General features: G+C 43.9%; 1 protein-coding gene across 3 annotated transcripts in view; it reads left to right on the forward strand.

The window, feature by feature from the left end:
* The window catches only part of LOC112217984 (1-phosphatidylinositol 4,5-bisphosphate phosphodiesterase beta-4-like), a 153,886-nt gene that overhangs the window by 79,584 nt on the left and 47,849 nt on the right, over positions 1-26,453 (forward strand). For 2 of the 3 annotated variants that reach the window (XM_042300901.1, XM_042300900.1), the window contains exons 5-7: positions 12,935-13,015; positions 22,526-22,585; positions 25,523-25,666. In XM_042300901.1, the coding sequence (XP_042156835.1) occupies positions 12,935-13,015; positions 22,526-22,585; positions 25,523-25,666 (285 nt within the window). Of the gene's footprint in view, positions 1-12,934; positions 13,016-22,525; positions 22,586-25,522; positions 25,667-25,753; positions 25,783-26,453 lie in introns of those variants that run through there. The other variant, XM_042300902.1, reaches the window with a different exon arrangement.

Below are 26,453 nucleotides of genomic sequence, written 5' to 3' on the forward strand. Positions count from 1 at the left end.
CCGTCTCTCCATCTCCCACACTCCATCTCTCACTCTCCCACACCCCGTCTCTCCATCTCCCATTCTCCCACACTTGGTCTCTCCATCTCCCACTCTTCCCCACTCCGTCTCTCCATCTCCCTCACTCCCACACTCCGCCTCTCCATCTCCCACACTCTGTCTCTCCATCTCCCATTCTCCCACACTCGGTCTCTCCATCTCCCACTCTCCCCATCTCCATCTCTCCACACTCCGTCTCTCCATCTCCCACACTCTGTCTCTCCATCTCCCACACACCCCGTCTCTCCATCTCCCTCTCCCACCTCCGTCTCTCCATCTCCCATCTCTCCTCCGTCTCCATCTCCATCTCCCACACTCCGTCTCCTCCCCACTCTCTCCTCACACTCCGTCTCTCCATCTCCCACACTCCGTCTCTCCATCTCCATCTCTCCATCTCCCACACTCGGTCTCTCCATCTCCCACTCTCTCCACTCACCCACACCCCGTCTCTCCATCTCCATCTCCCCACTTGGTCTCTCCATCTCTCTCCCCCCCTCTCCATCTCCCACACTCGGTCTCTCTCCATCTCCACACTCCGTCTCTCCATCTCCACACTCCGTCTCTCCACTCTCCCACACTCCGTCTCTCCATCTCCCTCTCTCCCACACCTCCGTCTCTCCATCTCCCACACTCCGTCTCTCCACCTCCCACACTCCATCTCTCACTCTCCCACACCCCGTCTCTCCATCTCCCATTCTCCCACACTTGGTCTCTCCATCTCCCACTCTCCCCCACTCCATCTCCCACACCCTGTCTCTCCATCTCCCATTCTCCCACACTCCGCCTCTCCATCTCCCACACTCCGTCTCTCCATCTACCACACTCCGTCTCTCCATCTCCCACTCTCCCTCACTCCGTCTCTCCATCTCCCTCACTCCCACACACCGTCTCTCCATCTCCCACACTCCGTCTCTCCATCTCCCATTCTCCCACACTCGGTCTCTCCATCTCCCACTCTCCCATGCTCCGTCTCTCCATCTCCCATGCTCCGTCTCTCCATCTCCCATGCTCCGTCTCTCCATCTCCCACACTCTGTCTCTACATCTCCGACACTCCGTCTCTCCATCTCCCACTCTCCCACACTCCGTCTCTCCATCTCCCACTCTCCCACACTCCGTCTCTCCATCTCCCACAGTCCGTCTCTCCATCTCCCACACTCCGTCTCTCCATCTCCCACACTCCATCTCTCACTCTCCCACATCCCGTCTCTCCATCTCCCATTCTCCCACACTTGGTCTCTCCATCTCCGACACTCCGTCTCTCCATCTCCCACACTCCGTCTCTCCATCTCCCACTCTCCCATACTCCCCCACTCCATCTCCCACACTCCGTCTCTCCATCTCCCACACTCCGTCTCTCCATCTCCCACACTCCATCTCTCCATCTCCCACACTCCGTCTCTCCATCTCCCACACTCCGTCTCTCCATCTCCCACACTCCGTCTCTCCATCTCCCACACTCCGTCTCTCCATCTCCCACACTCCGTCTCCCCATCTCCCACACTCCGTCTCTCCATCTCCCACTCTCCCATGCTCCGTCTCTCCATCTCCCACACTCCGTCTCTCCATCTCCCTCACTCCGTCTCTCCATCTCCCTCACTCCGTCTCTCCATCTCCCTCACTCCGTCTCTCCATCTCCCACACTCCATCTCTCCATCTCCCATTCTCCCACACTCGGTCTCTCCATCTCCCACTCTCCCATGCTCCGTCTCTCCATCTCCCATGCTCCGTCTCTCCATCTCCCACACTCTGTCTCTACATCTCCGACACTCCGTCTCTCCATCTCCCACTCTCCCACACTCCGTCTCTCCATCTCCCACTCTCCCACAGTCCGTCTCTCCATCTCCCACACTCCGTCTCTCCACCTCCCACACTCCATCTCTCACTCTCCCACACCCCGTCTCTCCATCTCCCATTCTCCCACACTTGGTCTCTCCATCTCCCACTCTCCCCCACTCCGTCTCCCATCTCCCTCTCTCCATCTCCCATTCTCCCCCTCCGCCTCTCCATCTCATCCACACTCCGTCTCTCCATCTCCCATTCTCCGTCTCTCCATCTCCCCTCTCCCCATCTCCGTCTCTCCATCTCCCTCCATCTCCCACACTCCGTCTCTCCATCTCCCACACTCCGTCTCTCCATCTCCCATTCTCCCACACTCGGTCTCTCCATCTCCCACTCTCCCATGCTCCGTCTCTCCATCTCCCATGCTCCGTCTCTCCATCTCCCATGCTCCGTCTCTCCATCTCCCACACTCTGTCTCTACATCTCCGACACTCCGTCTCTCCATCTCCCACTCTCCCACACTCCGTCTCTCCATCTCCCACTCTCCCACACTCCGTCTCCCACACTCCGTCTCTCCATCTCCCACTCTCCGTCTCTCCATCTCCCATTCTCCCACACTCGGTCTCTCCATCTCCCACTCTCCCATGCTCCGTCTCTCCATCTCCCATGCTCCGTCTCTCTCTCCATCTCCCCATCTGTCTCAATATCTCCCACACTCCGTCTCTCCATCTCTCTCCCACACTCCGTCTCTCCATCTCCCACTCTCCCACACTCCGTCTCTCCATCTCCCACAGTCCGTCTCTCCATCTCCCACACTCCGTCTCTCCATCTCCCACACTCCATCTCTCACTCTCCCACACCCCGTCTCTCCATCTCCCATTCTCCCACACTTGGTCTCTCCATCTCCCACTCTTCCCCACTCCATCTCCCACACTCCGTCTCTCCATCTCCCACTCTCCCTCACTCCGTCTCTCCATCTCCCTCACTCCCACACTCCGCCTCTCCATCTCCCACACTCTGTCTCTCCATCTCCCATTCTCCCACACTCGGTCTCCATCTCCCACTCTCCCCCACTCCATCTCCCACACTCCGTCTCTCCATCTCCCCATCTCTGTCTCTCCATCTCCCACACTCCGTCTCTCCATCTCCCACTCTCCCACACTCCGTCTCTCCATCTCCCACTCTCCCACACTCCGTCTCTCCATCTCCCACTCTCCCACACTCCGTCTCTCCATCTCCCACAGTCCATCTCTCCATCTCCCACACTCCGTCTCTCCATCTCCCACACTCCATCTCTCACTCACCCACACCCCGTCTCTCCATCTCCCATTCTCCCACACTTGGTCTCTCCATCTCCCACTCTCCCCCACTCCATCTCCCACACTCCGTCTCTCCATCTCCCACACTCCGTCTCTCCATCTCCCACTCTCCCACACTCGGTCTCTCCATCTCCCATTCTCCCACACTCCGTCTCTCCATCTACCACACCCCGTCTCTCCATCTCCCTCTCTCCCTCACTCTGTCTCTCCATCTCCCTCACTCCCACACTCCGTCTCTCCATCTCCCACACTCCGTCTCTCCATCTCCCATTCTCCCACACTCGGTCTCTCCATCTCCCACTCTCCCCCACTCCATCTCCCACACTCCGTCTCTCCATCTCCCACACTCCGTCTCTCCATCTCCCACACTCTGTCTCTCCATCTCCCACACTCCGTCTCTCCATCTCCCACTCTCCCACACTCCGTCTCTCCATCTCCCACACTCCCATGCTCCGTATGGACTGAGTCCACACACACACACACACACACACACACACACACACACACACACACACACACACACACACACACACACACACACACACACACACACACAGACAGCTGCCAGTGACTCAGGCAGCTAATGGAAAGCAAACCTCAGATCCACACAGTTGTGTGTATCAGACCATGGGATCTGATTGTTCTGTGTGTTAATGTTGGCTGCTTACTCAATCAATCATGCCAGAGACTAGCAGATAGTTGAGTCATTCCACATTAAGCCATAACCATTATTGTGATTGGTTTGACAGGCGTTTATAGTGGTTTTATTTATGGTGGCTTTAATATAGTATCAAGTTATGGGCAAGGGAGGTTTGATATAACCCTTGTTTGTTTTTACATTTACAGATGCTGGATGACTGACTCCTGTAGGGAACGCTGTGGTTCCCCAGGTGTGCTCTTAGCAGTCCTGTTTGTGTTTACATTTACAGATGCTGGATGACTGACTCCTGTAGGGAACGCTGTGGTTCCCCAGGTGTGCTCTTAGCAGTTCTGTTTGTGTTTACATTTACAGATGCTGGATGACTGACTCTGAGGAGGGAAGCTGTCCAGTCAAAACCCAGGTGTTCAACAAACACACACACTTAGCAGTCCTGTTTGTGTTTACATTTACAGATGCTGGATGACTGACTCCTGTAGGGAACGCTGTGGTTCCCCAGGTGTGCTCTTAGCAGTCCTGTTTGTATGTCGGTGCGTGTGTGTATGTGTGTTATTTATTTTTAAAGAGCGTGGTGATGAATGGGGAACTCAGAGGAGGGAGCCATGCTCCAGTCAAAACCAACACACACAAATTCAACAAACACACACACTTAGCAGATCTCCACTACGCACTGAGAGAGGAATGTAAAGTTATGAAAGAAGGGAGTCTGACAACCAGGGGTCTCCTTCTCTTCTTTCTCCAGACAAATATATGACTCCCACCTGCACTCTCTACCCCTGTCTCCATCCAAGGTGTGTGTGTGTGTGTGTGTGTGTGTGTGTGTGTGTGTGTGTGTGTGTGTGTGTGTGTGTGTGTGTGTGTGTGTGTCTGTCTGTCTGTCTGTCTGTCTGTCTGTCTGTCTGTGTGTGTGCGTAGGTGTCTACACCGACTTTTTTCACTGGTGGCAATGGTTTGATAAAAATTTCTTCTGATAATAATGACCTGACCTGTCCCATAATGTACCTAGATTCCGTACAGAACCAGGCTAGTAATGACTAGCCATCATTTAAATTAGCTTGCCCTTGCAGGGCTTGACATTCAGGTAAATGTGCCAGAAGGAAAGGAATACTAGTCCGGTTAAGCGGATGCATCATTTAAAAGTTCTATTTCATTTGCGGACTGAGCAAGTAGCCTATAGACTCTACTCTCCGTACACATAGAATTGTGTTGATTGTTTGGAGGGACAATAGGTAAACATGCCAAAATGAACACAGCATATATTTATTAACGTATCAAGATAAAATATTGTCGTCATGCAACATGTGAGATGTGAATAGGAAACATTTCAAACCAAAGTCAGCGTGTATTTTCTCTCGCTTCAGCTCAAATGATTTTTTACGTGGTTGCGGCATGTTTCTATGTATACTTTCTGTTGAAGCATCGATGCATCATTTAAACCGAGTACTCATTCTACTCCGACCTTCCCTTGTTCCAATGTGAACGATAGTATGCATTTTGGACTCTACTCCGACCCTCCCTTGTTCCAATGTGAATGATAGTATGCATTTTGGACTATACTCCGACCCTCCCTTGTTCCAATGTGAACGATAGTATGCATTTTGGACTCTACTCCGACCCTCCCTTGTTCCAATGTGAATGATAGTATGCATTTTGGACTCTACTCCGACCTTCCCTTGTTCCAATGTGAATGATAGTATGCATTTTGGACTCTACTCCGACCTTCCCTTGTTCCAATGTGAATGATAGTATGCATTTTGGACTATACTCCGACCTTCCCTTGTTCCAATGTGAATGATAGTATGCATTTTGGACTCTACTCCGACCCTCCCTTGTTCCAATGTGAATGATAGTATGCATTTTGACTCTACTCCGACCTTCCCTTGTTCCAATGTGAATGATAGTATGCATTTTGGACTCTGCCGACCCTCCCTTGTTCCAATGTGAATGATAGTATGCATTTTGGACTCTACTCCGACCTTCCCTTGTTCCAATGTGAATGATAGTATGCATTTTGGACTCTACTCCGACCCTCCCTTGTTCCAATGTGAACGATAGTATGCATTTTGGACTCTACTCCGACCCTCCCTTGTTCCAATGTGAACGATAGTATGCATTTTGGACTCTATCCGACCCTCCCTTGTTCCAATGTGAATGATAGTATGCATTTTGGACTCTACCCCGACCTTCCCTTGTTCCAATGTGAATGATAGTATGCATTTTGGACTCTACTCCGACCCTCCCTTGTTCCAATGTGAATGATAGTATGCATTTTGGACTCTACTCCCGACCTTCCCTTGTTCCAATGTGAATGATAGTATGCATTTTGGACTCTACTCCGACCCTCCCTTGTTCCAATGTGAATGATAGTATGCATTTTGGACTCTACTCCGACCCTCCCTTGTTCCAATGTGAATGATAGTATGCATTTTGGACTCTACTCCGACCTTCCCTTGTTCCAATGTGAATGATAGTATGCATTTTGGACTCTACTCCGACCCTCCCTTGTTCCAATGTGAATGATAGTATGCATTTTGGACTCTACTCCGACCTTCCCTTGTTCCAATGTGAATGATAGTATGCATTTTGGACTCTACTCCGACCCTCCCTTGTTCCAATGTGAATGATAGTATGCATTTTGGACTCTACTCCGACCTTCCCTTGTTCCAATGTGAATGATAGTATGCATTTTGGACTCTACTCCGACCTTCCCTTGTTCCAATGTGAATGATAGTATGCATTTTGGACTCTACTCCGACCTTCCCTTGTTCCAATGTGAATGATAGTATGCATTTTGGACTCTACTCCGACCTTCCCTTGTTCCAATGTGAATGATAGTATGCATTTTGGACTCTACTCCGACCTTCCCTTGTTCCAATGTGAATGATAGTATGCATGACCTTCCCTTGTTCCAATGTGAATGATAGTATGCATTTTGGACTCTACTCCGACCTTCCCTTGTTCCAATGTGAATGATAGTATGCATTTTGGACTATACTCCGACCTTCCCTTGTTCCAATGTGAATGATAGTATGCATTTTGGACTATACTCCGACCTTCCCTTGTTCCAATGTGAATGATAGTATGCATTTTGGACTCTACTCCGACCCTCCCTTGTTCCAATGTGAATGATAGTATGCATTTTGGACTCTACTCCGACCTTCCCTTGTTCCAATGTGAATGATAGTATGCATTTTGGACTCTACTCCGACCCTCCCTTGTTCCAATGTGAATGATAGTATGCATTTTGGACTCTACTCCGACCTTCCCTTGTTCCAATGTGAATGATAGTATGCATTTTGGACTCTACTCCGACCCTCCCTTGTTCCAATGTGAATGATAGTATGCATTTTGGACTCTACTCCGACCCTCCCTTGTTCCAATGTGAACGATAGTATGCATTTTGGACTCTACTCCGACCTTCCCTTGTTCCAATGTGAACGATAGTATGCATTTTGGACTCTACTCCGACCCTCCCTTGTTCCAATGTGAATGATAGTATGCATTTTGGACTCTACTCCGACCCTCCCTTGTTCCAATGTGAACGATAGTATGCATTTTGGACTCTACTCCGACCTTCCCTTGTTCCAATGTGAACGATAGTATGCATTTTGGACTCTACTCCGACCCTCCCTTGTTCCAATGTGAACGATAGTATGCATTTTGGACTCTACTCCGACCCTCCCTTGTTCCAATGTGAATGATAGTATGCATTTTGGACTCTACCCCGACCTTCCCTTGTTCCAATGTGAATGATAGTATGCATTTTGGACTCTACTCCGACCCTCCCTTGTTCCAATGTGAATGATAGTATGCATTTTGGACTCTACTCCGATCTTCCCTTGTTCCAATGTGAATGATAGTATGCATTTTGACTCTTCCACCCTCCCTTGTTCCAATGTGAATGATAGTATGCATTTTGGACTCTACTCCGACCTTCCCTTGTTCCAATGTGAATGATAGTATGCATTTTGGACTCTACTCCGACCTTCCCTTGTTCCAATGTGAATGATAGTATGCATTTTGGACTCTACTCCGACCTTCCCTTGTTCCAATGTGAATGATAGTATGCATTTTGGACTCTACTCCGACCTTCCCTTGTTCCAATGTGAATGATAGTATGCATTTTGGACTCTACTCCGACCTTCCCTTGTTCCAATGTGAATGATAGTATGCATTTTGGACTCTACTCCGACCTTCCCTTGTTCCAATGTGAATGATAGTATGCATTTTGGACTCTACTCCGACCTTCCCTTGTTCCAATGTGAATGATAGTATGCATTTTGGACTCTACTCCGACCTTCCCTTGTTCCAATGTGAATGATAGTATGCATTTTGGACTCTACTCCGACCTTCCCTTGTTCCAATGTGAATGATAGTATGCATTTTGGACTCTACTCCGACCTTCCCTTGTTCCAATGTGAATGATAGTATGCATTTTGGACTCTACTCCGACCTTCCCTTGTTCCAATGTGAATGATAGTATGCATTTTGGACTCTACTCCGACCCTCCCTTGTTCCAATGTGAATGATAGTATGCATTTTGGACTCTACTCCGACCCTCCCTTGTTCCAATGTGAACGATAGTATGCATTTTGGACTCTACTCCGACCCTCCCTTGTTCCAATGTGAATGATAGTATGCATTTTGGACTCTACTCCGACCTTCCCTTGTTCCAATGTGAATGATAGTATGCATTTTGGACTCTACTCCGACCCTCCCTTGTTCCAATGTGAATGATAGTATGCATTTTGGACTCTACTCCGACCCTCCCTTGTTCCAATGTGAATGATAGTATGCATTTTGGACTCTACTCCGACCCTCCCTTGTTCCAATGTGAATGATAGTATGCATTTTGGACTCTACTGACCTTCCCTTGTTCCAATGTGAATGATAGTATGCATTTTGGACTCTACTCCGACCCTCCCTTGTTCCAATGTGAATGATAGTATGCATTTTGGACTCTACTCCGACCTTCCCTTGTTCCAATGTGAATGATAGTATGCATTTTGGACTCTACTCCGACCCTCCCTTGTTCCAATGTGAATGATAGTATGCATTTTGGACTCTACTCCGACCTTCCCTTGTTCCAATGTGAATGATAGTATGCATTTTGGACTCTAGTATCCGACCCTCCCTTGTTCCAATGTGAATGATAGTATGCATTTTGGACTCTACTCCGACCCTCCCTTGTTCCAATGTGAATGATAGTATGCATTTTGGACTCTACTCCGACCCTCCCTTGTTCCAATGTGAACGATAGTATGCATTTTGGACTCTACTCCGACCCTCCCTTGTTCCAATGTGAATGATAGTATGCATTTTGGACTATACTCCGACCCTCCCTTGTTCCAATGTGAATGATAGTATGCATTTTGGACTCTACTCCGACCCTCCCTTGTTCCAATGTGAATGATAGTATGCATTTTGGACTCTACTCCGACCTTCCCTTGTTCCAATGTGAATGATAGTATGCATTTTGGACTATACTCCGACCTTCCCTTGTTCCAATGTGAATGATAGTATGCATTTTGGACTATACTCCGACCCTCCCTTGTTTGAACGATAGTATGCATTTTGGACTCTACTCCGACCTTCCCTTGTTCCAATGTGAATGATAGTATGCATTTTGGACTCTACTCCGACCCTCCCTTGTTCCAATGTGAATGATAGTATGCATTTTGGACTCTACTCCGACCCTCCCTTGTTCCAATGTGAACGATAGTATGCATTTTGGACTCTACTCCGACCCTCCCTTGTTCCAATGTGAATGATAGTATGCATTTTGGACTATACTCCGACCTTCCCTTGTTCCAATGTGAATGATAGTATGCATTTTGGACTATACTCCGACCTTCCCTTGTTCCAATGTGAATGATAGTATGCATTTTGGACTATACTCCGACCCTCCCTTGTTCCAATGTGAACGATAGTATGCATTTTGGACTCTACTCCAACCTTCCCTTGTTCCAATGTGAATGATAGTATGCATTTTGGACTCTACTCCGACCTTCCCTTGTTCCAATGTGAATGATAGTATGCATTTTGGACTCTACTCCGACCTTCCCTTGTTCCAATGTGAATGATAGTATGCATTTTGGACTCTACTCCGACCTTCCCTTGTTCCAATGTGAATGATAGTATGCATTTTGGACTCTACTCCGACCTTCCCTTGTTCCAATGTGAATGATAGTATGCATTTTGGACTCTACTCCGACCTTCCCTTGTTCCAATGTGAATGATAGTATGCATTTTGGACTCTACTCCGACCTTCCCTTGTTCCAATGTGAATGATAGTATGCATTTTGGACTCTACTCCGACCCTTCCCTTGTTCCAATGTGAATGATAGTATGCATTTTGGACTATACTCCGACCTTCCCTTGTTCCAATGTGAATGATAGTATGCATTTTGGACTATACTCCGACCCTCCCTTGTTCCAATGTGAACGATAGTATGCATTTTGGACTCTACTCCGACCTTCCCTTGTTCCAATGTGAATGATAGTATGCATTTTGGACTCTACTCCGACCCTCCCTTGTTCCAATGTGAATGATAGTATGCATTTTGGACTCTACTCCGACCCTCCCTTGTTCCAATGTGAATGATAGTATGCCTTCCCCTTGTTCCAATGTGAATGATAGTATGCATTTTGGACTCTACTCCGACCCTCCCTTGTTCCAATGTGAATGATAGTATGCATTTTGGACTCTACTCCGACCCTCCCTTGTTCCAATGTGAACGATAGTATGCATTTTGGACTCTACTCCGACCCTCCCTTGTTCCAATGTGAATGATAGTATGCATTTTGGACTCTACTCCGACCTTCCCTTGTTCCAATGTGAATGATAGTATGCATTTTGGACTCTACTCCGACCTCCCTTGTTCCAATGTGAATGATAGTATGCATTTTGGACTCTACTCCGACCTTCCCTTGTTCCAATGTGAATGATAGTATGCAACCTTCCCTTGTTCCAATGTGAATGATAGTATGCATTTTGGACTCTACTCCGACCTTCCCTTGTTCCAATGTGAATGATAGTATGCATTTTGGACTATACTCCGACCCTCCCTTGTTCCAATGTGAATGATAGTATGCATTTTGGACTCTACTCCGACCTTCCCTTGTTCCAATGTGAATGATAGTATGCATTTTGGACTCTACTCCGACCCTCCCTTGTTCCAATGTGAATGATAGTATGCATTTTGGACTCTACTCCGACCTTCCCTTGTTCCAATGTGAATGATAGTATGCATTTTGGACTATACTCCGACCCTCCCTTGTTCCAATGTGAACGATAGTATGCATTTTGGACTCTACTCCGACCCTCCCTTGTTCCAATGTGAATGGGAACAAGGGAGGGGGAGGTGGAGGGAGGGGGAGGGGGAGTGTATGCGTTTGGGAGTAGGGACAGAGTGTTCCTACTACAATATTCCTTAAAAGCCATTTTAGGTTCATTAGGAGTAGAAGACAGCCAGGTTACCTCTTAACAGGAAGGAGAGCCCAGCATGATATTGTAGGTACTAGCTATGACAGACATCTTTACAAGTTGAGTACAAGGAAAGGTCAGTTTACACAGCAAGGTGCACAACACAGATGGAAGAACAGGTGAAGGGTCGGTTTGAATTGCATTCTTGGTGGTTTCCAACTTCTCTAAATGTCAGGACTGTTAATTATTAGTCTGGGATTAGGTGACAATGGATCTGGGTGAATTTAACAGCCATATTTGCTCAGAGTAAGGGAGTTAGCGCTATTTTTGGTGTCGAACAGCACATGTACTGTAGGATTTACATAATCTCACTGAAACACCACATCCTGCTGTGTGTGTGTGTGTGTGTGTGTGTGTGTGTGTGTGTGTTGCTCACTGTTTGCTTTAGCTCCAGATATAGTTGAGACTGCAACTACCTTCTACTATGTCTGTCTTTCTCTCTCTCCTACTCTGTCTTTCTCTCACCTACTCTGTCTTTCTCTCTCCTACTCTGTCTTTCTCTCACCTACTCTGTCTTTCTCTCTCCTACTCTATCTTTCTCTCACCTACTCTGTCTTTCTCTCTCCTACTCTATCTTTCTCTCACCTACTCTGTCTTTCTCTCTCCTACTCTGTCTTTCTCTTACACACACATGGGCGCTCACTTAGAATGTGGCAAATAAATGGATGGAAATGTACTACTGGAATGTAATCCAAGTGACTTTGCTATTACTCTGTCGCCAGCCCACACCTACTTACTCCCCCTTTCTCTTTCTTTCTTTCTTTCTTTCTTTCTTTCTTTCTTTCTTTCTTTCTTTCTTTCTTTCTTTCTTTCTTTCTTTCTTTCTTTCTTTCTTTCTTTCTCTCTCTCTTTCTCTCTCTCTCTCTCTCTCTTTCTCTTTCTCTCTCTCTCTCTTTCATATATACACACACTCAGACACACACACACACAGATTGCCTTTAGTTGTGAGCATGTGTTTCAGACTGATATTGGACAGAGTGACCTGAAACAAGCCTGGCTATTTGACTAATAACAGTTTCAGGGATTTCAAACTGGGTGGTTTACCACATTAAGTACACTGTAAATAAAGCACAGCTCTAACTATTAAGTTAGGTGTTTTAATTAGTTGGTTGGGAACTATTTTGGTATTTCTCAAAGTAAATATAACTTCAGACTCTTCCGTCTCCAATGTCACATAAAGTCACAGTAAACATGTAAGAGGAAGTGTGATACTATTAGCCAGGATAATTGCTATTTTATTATATGTCCAGCAGACCAGTGAGTGTTGCTTGCTACGTTAATCAGGGTTATGTTCTGTCACCAAGGTAACGGTTGGTTGTTGTGTGGTACACATTCAACACTTCCTGATATTCACATTCCTGTGTTTTTGTTTGTTTTAATGCTAGGTCCTCCTGTCCAGCACTCAGAGGCTGTAGGTGTGTGTGTGTTTTGTGTGTGTGTGTGTGTGTGTGTTTTCCTTGTGTATGTGTCTCCTCGCCTACGTGTGTGTGTGTTATTTCTTTACAAATGAATTATGGATGCTGTTTATCTTGTTCCATAAGCCATGTGTGCTAGCTAGGTAATGGAGGGTGTGTAATGTCCTTGGATGTCAAATAAAAACCTCTGATTGATGAGGCTGCTCTCTTATTAAAATGCTTCTGTCTTCTCGCAGGACCCATTTCTGTTTGAGCCCAACTGTCTGGTAAAAGTGGACGAGTTTGGCTTCTTCATCACGTGGAAGAGCGACGGAAAGGTACAGTCTCTCAACCAGAGCTGTGAATATAAACGTCTCTGGTCTCAACCTCTCACTCAATGCAGAGCCCTGTCTCAGTGTTCTGAGTGTATTCAGAGAGAGAAAGACAGTGGAATAGAATGGAGTTTATTCAGAGAGAGAAAGAAGGACAGTGGAATAGAATGGAGTTTATTCAGAGACAGAAAGACAGTGGAATAGAATGGAGTTTATTCAGAGAGAGAAAGAAGGACAGTGGAATAGAATGGAGTTTATTCAGAGAAAGAAGGACAGTGGTATAGAATGGAGTTTATTTAGAGAGAGAAGGACAGTGGAATAGAATGGAGTTTATTCAGAGAGAGAAAGAAAGAAAGTGGAATAGAATGGAGTTTATTCAGAGAGAACGAAAGAAAGTGGAATGGAGTTTATTCAGAGAGAAAGAAAGAAAGTGGAATAGAATGGAGTTTATTCAGAGAGAGAAAGAAGGACAGTGGAATAGAATGGAGTTTATTCAGAGAGAAAAAGAAGAACAGTGGTATAGAATGATGTTTATTCAGAGAGAAAATGACAGTGGAATAGAATGGAGTTTATTCAGAGAGAGAAAGAAAGAAAGTGGAATAGAATGGAGTTTATTCAGAGAGAGAAAGAAAGACAGTGGAATAGAATGGAGTTTATTCAGAGAGAGAAAGAAAGACAGTGGAATAGAATGGAGTTTATTCAGAGAGAGAAAGACAGTGGAATAGAATGGAGTTTATTCAGAGAGAGAAAGAAAGACAGTGGAATAGAATGGAGTTTATTCAGAGAGAGAAAGAAGGACAGTGGAATAGAATGGAGTTTATTCAGAGAGAGAAGGACAGTGGAATAGAATGTAGTTTATACAGAGAGAGAAAGACAGTGGAATAGAATGGAGTTTATTCAGAGAGAGAAAGAAAGACAGTGGAATAGAATGGAGTTTATTCAGAGAGAGAAAGAAAGACAGTGGAATAGAATGGAGTTTATTCAGAGAGAGAAAGAAAGAAAGTGGAATGGAATGGAGTTTATTCAGAGAGAGAAAGAAGGACAGTGGAATAGAATGGAGTTTATTCAGAGAGAGAAAGAAAGAAAGTGGAATAGAATGGAGTTTATTCAGAGAAAGACAGTGGAATAGAATGGAGTTTATTCAGAGAGAGAAAGAAGGACAGTGGAATAGAATGGAGTTTATTCAGAGACAGAAAGACAGTGGAATAGAATGGAGTTTATTCAGAGAGAGAAAGAAGGACAGTGGAATAGAATGGAGTTTATTCAGAGAGAGAAGGACAGTGGTATAGAATGGAGTTTATTCAGAGAGAGAAAGAAAGAAAGTGCAATAGAATGGAGTTTATTCAGAGAGAAAGAAAGAAAGTGGAATGGAGTTTATTCAGAGAGAGAAAGACAGTGGAATAGAATGGAGTTTATTCAGAGAGAGAAAGAAGGACAGTGGTAGAGAATGGAGTTTATTCAGAGAGAGAAGGACAGTGGAATAGAATGGAGTTTATTCAGAGAGAGAAAGACAGTGGAATAGAATGGAGTTTATTCAGAGAGAGAAAGACAGTGGAATAGAATGGAGTTTATTCAGAGAGAGAAAGACAGTGGTATAGAATGGAGTTTATTCAGAGAGAGAAGGACAGTGGAATAGAATGGAGTTTATTCAGAGAGAGAAGGACAGTGGTATAGAATGGAGTTTATTCAGAGTGAGAAAGAAAGACAGTGGTATAGAATGGAGTTCATTCAGAGAGAGAAAGAAGGACAGTGGTATAGAATGGAGTTTATTCAGAGAGAGAAAGAAAGACAGTGGTATAGAATGGAGTTTATTCAGAGAGAGAGAAAAGACTGGTATAGAATGGAGTTTATTCAGAGAGAGAAAGACAGTGGTATAGAATGGAGTTTATTCAGAGAGAGAAAAACAGTTGTATAGAATGGAGTTTATTCAGAGAGAGAAGAAAGACAGTGGTATAGAATGGAGTTTATTCAGAGATATAAAGAAAGACAGTGGAATAGAATGGAGTTTATTCAGGGAGAGAAAGAAAGAAAGTGGAATAGAATGGAGTTTATTCAGAGAGAGAAAGAAAGAAAGTGGAATAGAATGGAGTTTATTCAGAGAGAGAAAGAAGGACAGTGGAATAGAATGGAGTTTATTCAGAGAGAGAAAGAAATAAAGTGGAATAGAATGGAGTTTATTCAGAGAGAGAAAGACAGTGGAATAGAATGGAGTTTATTCAGAGAGAGAAAGAAAGACAGTGGAATAGAATGGAGTTTATTCAGAGAGAGAAAGAAGGACAGTGGTATAGAATGGAGTTTATTCAGAGAGAGAAGTACAGTGGAATAGAATGGAGTTTATACAGAGAGAGAAAGACAGTGGAATATAATGGAGTTTATTCAGAGAGAGAAAGACAGTGGAATAGAATGGAGTTTATTCAGAGAGAGAAAGACAGTGGAATAGAATGGAGTTTATTCAGAGATATAAAGAAAGACAGTGGAATAGAATGGAGTTTATTCAGGAGAGAAAGAAAGATAGTGGAATAGAATGGAGTTTATTCAGAGAGAGAAAGAAAGAAAGTGGAATGGAATGGAGTTTATTCAGAGAGAGAAAGAAAGACAGTGGAATAGAATGGAGTTTATTCAGAGAGAAAAAGAAGGACAGTGGAACAGAATGGAGTTTATTCAGAGAGAGAAAGAAAGACAGTGGAATAGAATGGAGTTTATTCAGAGAGAAAAAGAAGGACAGTGGAATAGAATGGAGTTTATTCAGAGAGAGAAGGACAGTGGAATAGAATGGAGTTTATACAGAGAGAGAAAGACAGTGGAATATAATGGAGTTTATTCAGAGAGAGAAAGACAGTGGAATAGAATGGAGTTTATTCAGAGAGAGAAAGACAGTGGAATAGAATGGAGTTTATTCAGAGATATAAAGAAAGACAGTGGAATAGAATGGAGTTTATTCAGGGAGAGAAAGAAAGATAGTGGAATAGAATGGAGTTTATTCAGAGAGAGAAAGAAAGAAAGTGGAATGGAATGGAGTTTATTCAGAGAGAGAAAGAAGGACAGTGGAATAGAATGGAGTTTATTCAGAGAGAGAAAGACAGTGGAATAGAATGGAGTTTATTCAGAGAGAGAAAGAAGGACAGTGGAACAGAATGGAGTTTATTCAGAGATAGAAAGAAGGACAGTGGTATAGAATGGAATTTATTTAGAGAGAGAAGGACAGTGGAATAGAATGGAGTTTATTCAGAGAGAGAAAGAAAGAAAGTGGAATAGAATGGAGTTTATTCAGAGAGAGAAAGAAAGAACGTGGAATGGAGTTTATTCAGAGAGAAAGAAAGAAAGTGGAATAGAATGGAGTTTATTCAGAGAGAGAAAGAAAGACAGTGGAATAGAATGGAGTTTATTCAGAGAGAAAAAGAAGAACAGTGGTATAGAATGCCGTTTATTCAGAGAGAAAAAGACAGTGGAATAGAATGGAATTTATTCAGAGAGAGAAAGAAAGAAAGTGGAATAGAATGGAGTTTATACAGAGAGAGAAAGACAGTGGAATAGAATGGAGTTTATTCAGAGAGAGAACAAAAGACAGTGGAATAGAATGGAGTTTATTCAGAGAGAGAACAAAAGACAGTGGTATAGAATGGAGTTTATTCAGAGAGAGAAAGACAGTTGTATAGAATGGAGTTTATTCAGAGAGAGAACGAAAGACAGTGGTATAGAATGGAGTTCATTCAGAGAGAGAAAGAAAGACAGTGGTATAGAATGGAGTTTATTCAGAGAGAGAACGAAAGACAGTGGTATAGAATGGAGTTCATTCAGAGAGAGAAAGAAAGACAGTGGTATAGAATGGAGTTCATTCAGAGAGAGAAAGAAAGACAGTGGTATAGAATGGAGTTTATTCAGAGAGAGAAAGACAGTGGTATAGAATGGAGTTTATTCAGAGAGAGAAAGACAGTTGTATAGAATGGAGTTTATTCAGAGAGAGAACGAAAGACAGTGGTATAGAATGGAGTTCATTCAGAGAGAGAAAGAAAGACAGTGGAATAGAATGGAGTTTATTCAGGGAGAGAAAGAAAGATAGTGGAATAGAATGGAGTTCATTCAGAGAGAGAAAGAAAGACAGTGGTATAGAATGGAGTTTATTCAGAGAGAAAAAGAAGGACAGTGGAATAGAATGGAGTTTATTCAGAGAGAAAAAGACAGTGGAATAGAATGGAGTTTATTCAGAGAGACAGAAAGACAGTGGAATAGAATGGAGTTTATTCAGAGAGAGAAAGAAAGACAGTGGAATAGAATGGAGTTTATTCAGAGAGAAAAAGAAGGACAGTGGAACAGAATGGGGTTTATTCAGAGAGAAAAAGACAGTGGAATAGAATGGAGTTTATTCAGAGAGAGAAAGACAGTGGAATATAATGGAGTTTATTCAGAGAGAGAAAGACAGTGGAATAGAATGGAGTTTATTCAGAGAGAGAAAGACAGTGGAATAGAATGGAGTTTATTCAGAGATATAAAGAAAGACAGTGGAATAGAATGGAGTTTATTCAGAGAGAGAAAGAAAGAAAGTGGAATAGAATGGAGTTTATTCAGAGAGAGAAAGAAAGACAGTGGAATAGAATGGAGTTTATTCAGAGAGAGAAAGAAGGACAGTGGAATAGAATGGAGTTTATTCAGAGAGAGAAAGAAAGAAAGTGGAATAGAATGGAGTTTATTCAGAGAGAGAAAGAAAGACAGTGGAATAGAATGGAGTTTATTCAGAGAGAGAAAGAAGGACAGTGGTATAGAATGGAGTTTATTCAGAGAGAGAAGGACAGTGGAATAGAATGTAGTTTATACAGAGAGAGAAAGACAGTGGAATAGAATGGAGTTTATTCAGAGATATAAAGAAAGACAGTGGAATAGAATGGAGTTTATTCAGAGAGAGAAAGACAGTGGAATAGAATGGAGTTTATTCAGAGATATAAAGAAAGACAGTGCAATAGAATGGAGTTTATTCAGAGAGAGAAAGAAAGAAAGTGGAATGGAGTTTATTCAGAGAGAGAAAGAAAGAAAGTGGAATGGAATGGAGTTTATTCAGAGAGAGAAAGAAAGACAGTGGAATAGAATGGAGTTTATTCAGAGAGAAAAAGAAGGACAGTGGAACAGAATGGAGTTTATTCAGAGAGAGAAAGAAAGACAGTGGAATAGAATGGAGTTTATTCAGAGAGAAAAAGAAGGACAGTGGAATAGAATGGAGTTTATTCAGAGAGAGAAGGACAGTGGAATAGAATGTAGTTTATACAGAGAGAGAAAGACAGTGGAATATAATGGAGTTTATTCAGAGAGAGAAAGACAGTGGAATAGAATGGAGTTTATTCAGAGAGAGAAAGACAGTGGAATAGAATGGAGTTTATTCAGAGATATAAAGAAAGACAGTGGAATAGAATGGAGTTTATTCAGAGAGAGAAAGAAAGACAGTGGAATAGAATGGAGTTTATTCAGAGAGAAAAAGAAGGACAGTGGAACAGAATGGAGTTTATTCAGAGAGAGAAAGAAAGACAGTGGAATAGAATGGAGTTTATTCAGAGAGAGAAAGAAGGACAGTGGAACAGAATGGAGTTTATTCAGAGAGAAAAAGACAGTGGAATAGAATGGAGTTTATTCAGAGAGAGAAAGAAAGAAAGTGGAATAGAATGGAGTTTATTCAGAGAGAGAAAGACAGTGGAATAGAATGGAGTTTATTCAGAGAGAGAAAGAAGGACAGTGGAACAGAATGGAGTTTATTCAGAGATAGAAAGAAGGACAGTGGTATAGAATGGAATTTATTTAGAGAGAGAAGGACAGTGGAATAGAATGGAGTTTATTCAGAGAGAGAAAGAAAGAAAGTGGAATAGAATGGAGTTTATTCAGAGAGAGAAAGAAAGAAAGTGGAATGGAGTTTATTCAGAGAGAGAAAGAAAGAAAGTGGAATGGAATGGAGTTTATTCAGAGAGAGAAAGAAAGACAGTGGAATAGAATGGAGTTTATTCAGAGAGAAAAAGAAGGACAGTGGTATAGAATGGAGTTTATTCAGAGAGAAAGAAAGACAGTGGAATAGAATGGAGTTTATTCAGAGAGAGAAAGAAGGACAGTGGTATAGAATGGAGTTTATTCAGAGAGAGAAGGACAGTGGAATAGAATGTAGTTTATACAGAGAGAGAAAGACAGTGGAATAGAATGGAGTTTATTCAGAGATATAAAGAAAGACAGTGGAATAGAATGGAGTTTATTCAGGGAGAGAAAGAAAGATAGTGGAATAGAATGGAGTTTATTCAGAGAGAGAAAGAAAGACAGTGGAATAGAATGGAGTTTATTCAGAGAGAGAACGAAAGACAGTGGTATAGAATGGAGTTTATTCAGAGAGAGAAAGACAGTGGTATAGAATGGAGTTTATTCAGAGAGAGAAAGAAAGAAAGTGGAATAGAATGGAGTTTATTCAGAGAGAGAAAGAAAGGAAGTGGAATAGAATGGAGTTTATTCAGAGAGAGAAAGAAGGACAGTGGAATAGAATGGAGTTTATTCAGAGAGAGAAATAAATAAAGTGGAATAGAATGGAGTTTATTCAGAGAGAGAAAGAAAGACAGTGGAATAGAATGGAGTTTATTCAGAGAGAGAAAGAAAGACAGTGGAATAGAATGGAGTTTATTCAGAGAGAGAAGGACAGTGGAATAGAATGGAGTTTATTCAGAGAGAGAAGGACAGTGGAATAGAATGGAGTTTATTCAGAGAAAGAAAGACAGTGGTATAGAATGGAGTTTATTCAGAGAGAGAACAAAAGACAGTGGAATAGAATGGAGTTTATTCAGAGAAAGAAAGACAGTGGAACAGAATGGAGTTTATTCAGAGAGAGAACAAAAGACAGTGGTATAGAATGGAGTTTATTCAGAGAAAGAAAGACAGTGGAATAGAATGGAGTTTATTCAGAGAAAGAAAGACAGTGGAACAGAATGGAGTTTATTCAGAGAGAGAACAAAAGACAGTGGAATAGAATGGAGTTTATTCAGAGAGAGAAAGACAGTGGAATAGAATGGAGTTTATTCAGAGAGAGAAAGACAGTGGAATAGAATGGAGTTTATTCAGAGATATAAAGAAAGACAGTGGAATAGAATGGAGTTTATTCAGAGAGAGAAGGACAGTGGAATAGAATGGAGTTTATTCAGAGAGAGAAAGACAGTGGAATAGAATGGAGTTTATTCAGAGAGAGAAAGACAGTGGTATAGAATGGAGTTTATTCAGAGATATAAAGAAAGACAGTGGAATAGAATGGAGTTTATTCAGGGAGAGAAAGAAAGATAGTGGAATAGAATGGAGTTTATTCAGAGAGAGAAAGAAAGACAGTGGTATAGAATGGAGTTTATTCAGAGAGAGAAAGACAGTGGTATAGAATGGAGTTTATTCAGAGAGAGAAAGAAAGAAAGTGGAATAGAATGGAGTTTATTCAGAGAGAGAAAGAAAGGAAGTGGAATAGAATGGAGTTTATTCAGAGAGAGAAAGAAGGACAGTGGAATAGAATGGAGTTTATTCAGAGAGAGAAGGACAGTGGAATAGAATGGAGTTTATTCAGAGAGAGAAAGAAAGACAGTGGAATAGAATGGAGTTTATTCAGAGAGAGAAAGAAAGACAGTGGTATAGAATGGAGTTTATTCAGAGAGAGAAGGACAGTGGTATAGAATGGAGTTTATTCAGAGAGAGAAGGACAGTGGAATAGAATGGAGTTTATTCAGAGAAAGAAAGACAGTGGTATAGAATGGAGTTTATTCAGAGAGAGAACAAAAGACAGTGGAATAGAATGGAGTTTATTCAGAGAAAGAAAGACAATGGAATAGAATGGAGTTTATTCAGAGAGAGAAGAAAGACAGTGGTATAGAATGGAGTTTATTCAGAGAGAGAAAGACAGTGGAATAGAATGGAGTTTATTCAGAGAGAGAACGAAAGACAGTGGTATAGAATGGAGTTTATTCAGAGAGAGAAAGACAGTGGTATAGAATGGAGTTTATTCAGAGAGAGAAAGAAAGACAGTGGAATAGAATGGAGTTTATTCAGAGAGAGAAAGAAGGACAGTGGTATAGAATGGAGTTTATTCAGAGAGAGAAAGAAGGACAGTGGAATAGAATGGAGTTTATTCAGAGAGAGAAAGACAGTGGAATAGAATGGAGTTTATTCAGAGAGAGAAAGAAGGACAGTGGAAGAGAATGGAGTTTATTCAGAGAGAGAAGGACAGTGGAATAGAATGGAGTTTATTCAGAGAGAGAAAGAAGGACAGTGGTATAGAATGGAGTTTATTCAGAGAGAGAAAGAAAGACAGTGGAATAGAATGGAGTTTATTCAGAGAGAGAAAGACAGTGGAATAGAATGGAGTTTATTCAGAGAGAGAAAGACAGTGGTATAGAATGGAGTTTATTCAGAGAGAGAAAGACAGTGGTATAGAATGGAGTTTATTCAGAGAGAGAAGGACAGTGGTATAGAATGGAGTTTATTCAGAGAGAGAAAGACAGTGGAATAGAATGGAGTTTATTCAGAGAGAGAAAGACAGTGGTATAGAATGGAGTTTATTCAGAGAGAGAAAGACAGTGGAATAGAATGGAGTTTATTCAGAGAAAGAAAGACAGTGGAACAGAATGGAGTTTATTCAGAGAGAGAACAAAAGACAGTGGAATAGAATGGAGTTTATTCAGAGAGAGAACAAAAGACAGTGGTATAGAATGGAGTTTATTCAGAGAGAGAACAAAAGACAGTGGTATAGAATGGAGTTCATTCAGAGAGAGAAAGAAAGACAGTGGTATAGAATGGAGTTTATTCAGAGAGAGAACGAAAGACAGTGGTATAGAATGGAGTTCATTCAGAGAGAGAAAGAAAGACAGTGGTATAGAATGGAGTTCATTCAGAGAGAGAAAGAAAGACAGTGGTATAGAATGGAGTTTATTCAGAGAGAGAAAGAAAGACGTATAGAATGGAGCCATTAGAGGGCTGTGTGAAATGAACCCTCCCTATAGAGGAGATATAGGCCCATATCTTCACTAACAGTTATCCTCGTTAACTACAGCATTTATCACCACTTATAAGGCAGTGGTAGCCTATACCCTACTCCTGGCGAGTTAGATACTGGGTGTGCAGGCTTTTGTTCTAGCCCTGCTCTAGCACACCTGAGTCTTCCAATTAGGAGGGTTGGCTACTGATGGTTTAAGGTAATGCTGGTTGGAGAGGAAGCCCATTGTTATCCATCACACCATTGTGATTTAGCCATTGTGTATGAGGACAGCAATGTATAATATTACTGTATCTCTCTAAGGTACTGTATTTATCCATGCTACGTAGGTTGTGTCCTTGAGAACAGACATGTCTTGTCACTAGCTGTAGACAAAATGTCTATGGGACTTCTGGAAGTGACAGTCAGGTTGCTACAGTAATCAGACAAAGCTAGGGGAGGTGGGGTCGGAGTATGTCTGTTTTATTTGGCATTGACGAGATCTCTATTTTTTTCTCTCTCTCTCTCTCTCCCTCCATCTGTTTCTCTCTCTACAGGAGGGCCAGGTTCTAGAATGTTCTCTGATCAACAGTATTCGAGTCGGAGCCGTTCCAAGGGTGAGATTATGGAAACACAATTTCACCCCTTTCTATCCCTCCCTCTATCCCACCCTCCCTCCCTCTATCCCACCCTCCCTCCATCTCCCACCCTCCCTCCCTCTATCCGACCCTCCCACCCACCCTCCCTCCCTCTATCCCACCCTCCCTCCCTCCCTCTATCCCACCCTCCCTCCCTCCCTCTATCCCATCCCTCCCTCCCTCTATCCCACCCTCCCACCCTCTCACCCACCCACCCTCCCCTATCCCACCTTCCCTCCCTCTATCCCACCCCTCCCTCCTTCTATCCCATCCTCCCTCCCTCTATCCCATCCTCCCTCCCTCTATCCCACCCTCCCTCCCTCTATCCCACCCACCCTCCCTCCCTCTATCCCACCCCCTCTCCCACCCACCCTCCCTCCCTCTATCCCACCCTCCCTCCCTCTATCCCACCCTCCCTCCCTCTATCCCATCCACCCTCCCTCCCTCTATCCCATCCTCCCTCCCTCTATCCCATCCATCCTCCCTCCCTCTATCCCACCCTCCCTCCCTCTATCCCACCCTCCCTCCCCTCTCTCCCATCCATCCTCCCTCCCTCTATCCCACCCTCCCTCCCTCTATCCCATCCACCCTCCCTCTATCCCACCCTCCCTCCCTCTCTCCCATCCACCCTCCCTCCCTCTATCCCACCCTCCCTCCCTCTATCCCATCCTCCCTCCCTCTATCCCACCCTCCCTCCCTCTATCCCATCCTCCCTCCCTCTATCCCACCCACCCTCCACCCCCCTCCCTCTATCCCATCCTCCCTCCCTCTATCCCACCCTCCCTCCCTCTCCCATCCCATCCCTCCCTCCCTCTATCCCACCCACCCTCCCTCCCTCAATCCCACCCTCCCTCCCTCCCTCCCATCCATCCTCCCTCCCTCTATCCCACCCTCCCTCCCTCTATCCCACCCTCCCTCCCTCCCTCTATCCCACCCTCCCTCCCTCTATCCCATCCTCCCTCTCTCTATCCCATCCACCCTCCCTCCTCTATCCCACCCTCCCTCCCTCTCTCCCATCCATCCTCCCTCCCTCTATCCCACCCTCCCTCCCTCTATCCCACCCTCCCTCCCTCTCTCCCATCCATCCTCCCTCCCTCTATCCCACCCTCCCTCCCCTCTATCCCATCCCTCCCTCCCTCCCTCTATCCCACCCTCCCTCCCTCTCTCCCATCCATCCTCCCTCCCTCTATCCCTCCCTCTGTCCCTCTATCCCTCCCTCCGTCCCTCTATCCCACCCTCCCCCCCTCCGTCCCTCTATCCACCCTCCCTCCCTCTATCCCACCCTCTGTCCATCCCTCTTTCAAACAACCTTCATGCCTTCCCACCCGCTCTTTTTTTACTCTCTACCTCTCCGTCTTTCTCTCCATCTCCTCGACCTTACGACCCTACCATTCCAGCGTGAGGGCCAAGTCATAATAGGGGTGACTGTGACGTCACTAAGGGCAGCGGTACTTGAAGTGGCCAAGGCAACAGAACAGAGTTAGTCTGTTGAGTCACTGTTCCCTCCACCGTTAATACACTATTGATCAGTAGTAGTAGTGAATGCTGAAGGAAATGTTGGTGAAATATAGGTTACTGCTGCTCGTTGCCCTTCAGATCCTAGACCAAGTACATCTACATTCAGCAACATTAAATATTGAATACTTTAATGTTTACAACCCTCCAGGTTTCTAGCTGTATCTAAAGCCTGTTATTTGACCTTGGATGATGTTTCTTACCTGGGAGGGATACTGTAACAATTCCTCTAGAATATAGTTAGTTGACTCGATAAAAATTGATTTCCAACAGACAAAATGCTATTCAGTACTCTTGGATTGAAAGCTGTGTATGTCAATGTCTAGGCTGTTATGTTTTACTGAAAGACCTTTCTGCTTTCTGTAACCAGAAAGGATTTGTTGAAGATAGAGCCAACATTAACCACAGAGTATTCTTTTCATGAACATCAGGACTGAACACAGCAACACAGGCACGCACACACACACACACACACACGCACACGCACGCACGCACGCACGCACGCACGCACGCACACACACACACACACACACACACACACACACACACACACACACACACACACACACACACAGCTATTCACCTCCATTAAATATTGACTGCCTCAGTAATTCCGTGGTCGTATCCTGCTGTAGTGTAATATTTGGCATCAAGTGGGCAACATGAATTATGGAAGGACCCAGGGTCCTGAGGGAGTTCTTATACAGATGCCTGACTATAATTAAGGTGTCTTTCTCTGAAACGTCTGAGAATAAACCCATTGCACAGCTCCGAACAAATACTCAAACATCTTTAAGAAATCACACCGGTGTGTATTGTTGACAGAACGGAAGGTGCTCTAGGTGTGAGACAGTGTGTGTGTGCATGCGTCTGTTCATGGAGTACGTGTGTGTGTGTGGTGTGTGTAAGGCCGTGTCCCTCCCTGTGTGTATGGTAAGGGGACGTGTTCTTCTTGGTAAACAACAGACAAAGAGCCACTTATCTCATGGCTGATCTCTGTTGGACTCCTAACTGAATTACACAATCACACTGAACTATTGGTGCTAAATCAAAGAACCCAGAAAAAATAATCACATTGATGATAATTGTCTTTATTAGCATTAATAAACAGAAGCTGGCCTTGCAGAATGAACCGTCTGTTGTTATCCAGTTGATTCAGTCACACGACAGATGTTCTGCTTGTACTAGATAGTTCAAAAAGGGGAATGAATCGTCTGTTGTTATCCAGTTGATTCAGTCACACGACAGATGTTCTGCTTGTACTAGCTAGTTCAAAAAGGGGAATCCTCAATTACTCCCTATTACATTGAAAAATGGATTTTCCAGATAAAATGGTTAATCAATGGAATGATAATGTTTTGTAAAGATTTGATGAGACTCTCCCTCTCTCTCTCTCTGTAGGACCCTAAGATCCTGTCGTTGTTTGAGGCAGCGGGGAAGAAGGAGGAGGAGCTGGAGGGATGTGTCATCTGTGTTTGCAGCGGCACCGACCTCGTCAACCTGTCCTTCATGTACATGGTGGCTGACAGCCCAGACACTGCTAGGGTATACACAATGCTAATACAACATTCATACAACATTAATATAACATTACACATATTACTGATCTGGTCAACCTGTCCTTTGTGTACATGGTGGCTGACAGCCCAGACACTGCTAGGGTATACACAATGCTAATACAACATTCATACAACATTAATATAACATTACACATATTACTGATCTGGTCAACCTGTCCTTTGTGTACATGGTGGCTGACAGCCCCAGACACTGCTAGGGTATACACAATGCTAATACAACATTCATACAACATTAATATAACATTACACATATTACTGATCTGGTCAACCAGGCCTGACACAGCTATGGTAAATACACATTACCAGACAATGCTAGGGTAAGGCAAACACACAGGCTTGTGTCATGAACAGTGCTTGTGCCCAAAGAAATAGGGATTTTCTCCAATGCTGGAAGGGTGGCCTTGAGTGAAAAGGTTTGGGAACACCTGTGTTCCATCTCATCTGGCCCCAGGGGTGGAGTGGCTGAGGAGAAATACCTCTCTACCTCTCTCTCATCTCATCTCGCTCTCTACCTCTCTCTCTCACTCTCTCACTCTCACTCTCTCTCTCACTCTCTCTCACACTCTCTCTCACACTCTGAGCCATCTTAGAACACATCTTTCTCTCTCTCTCTCATCAAGCCCTTACAGGAGTCTGGTTAAACATTGCCCTCTAGTGGCGACAGGGAAAACTGTTGCTAGCCAGCCAGAAGACACATTTATTTTGTGATTACTGAAGAAGCCAACAGATGATATATCAGTGAACTGATGATG

This window comes from Oncorhynchus tshawytscha, linkage group LG18, assembly GCF_018296145.1.
Source record: "Oncorhynchus tshawytscha isolate Ot180627B linkage group LG18, Otsh_v2.0, whole genome shotgun sequence".
Lineage (NCBI taxonomy): Eukaryota > Metazoa > Chordata > Actinopteri > Salmoniformes > Salmonidae > Oncorhynchus > Oncorhynchus tshawytscha.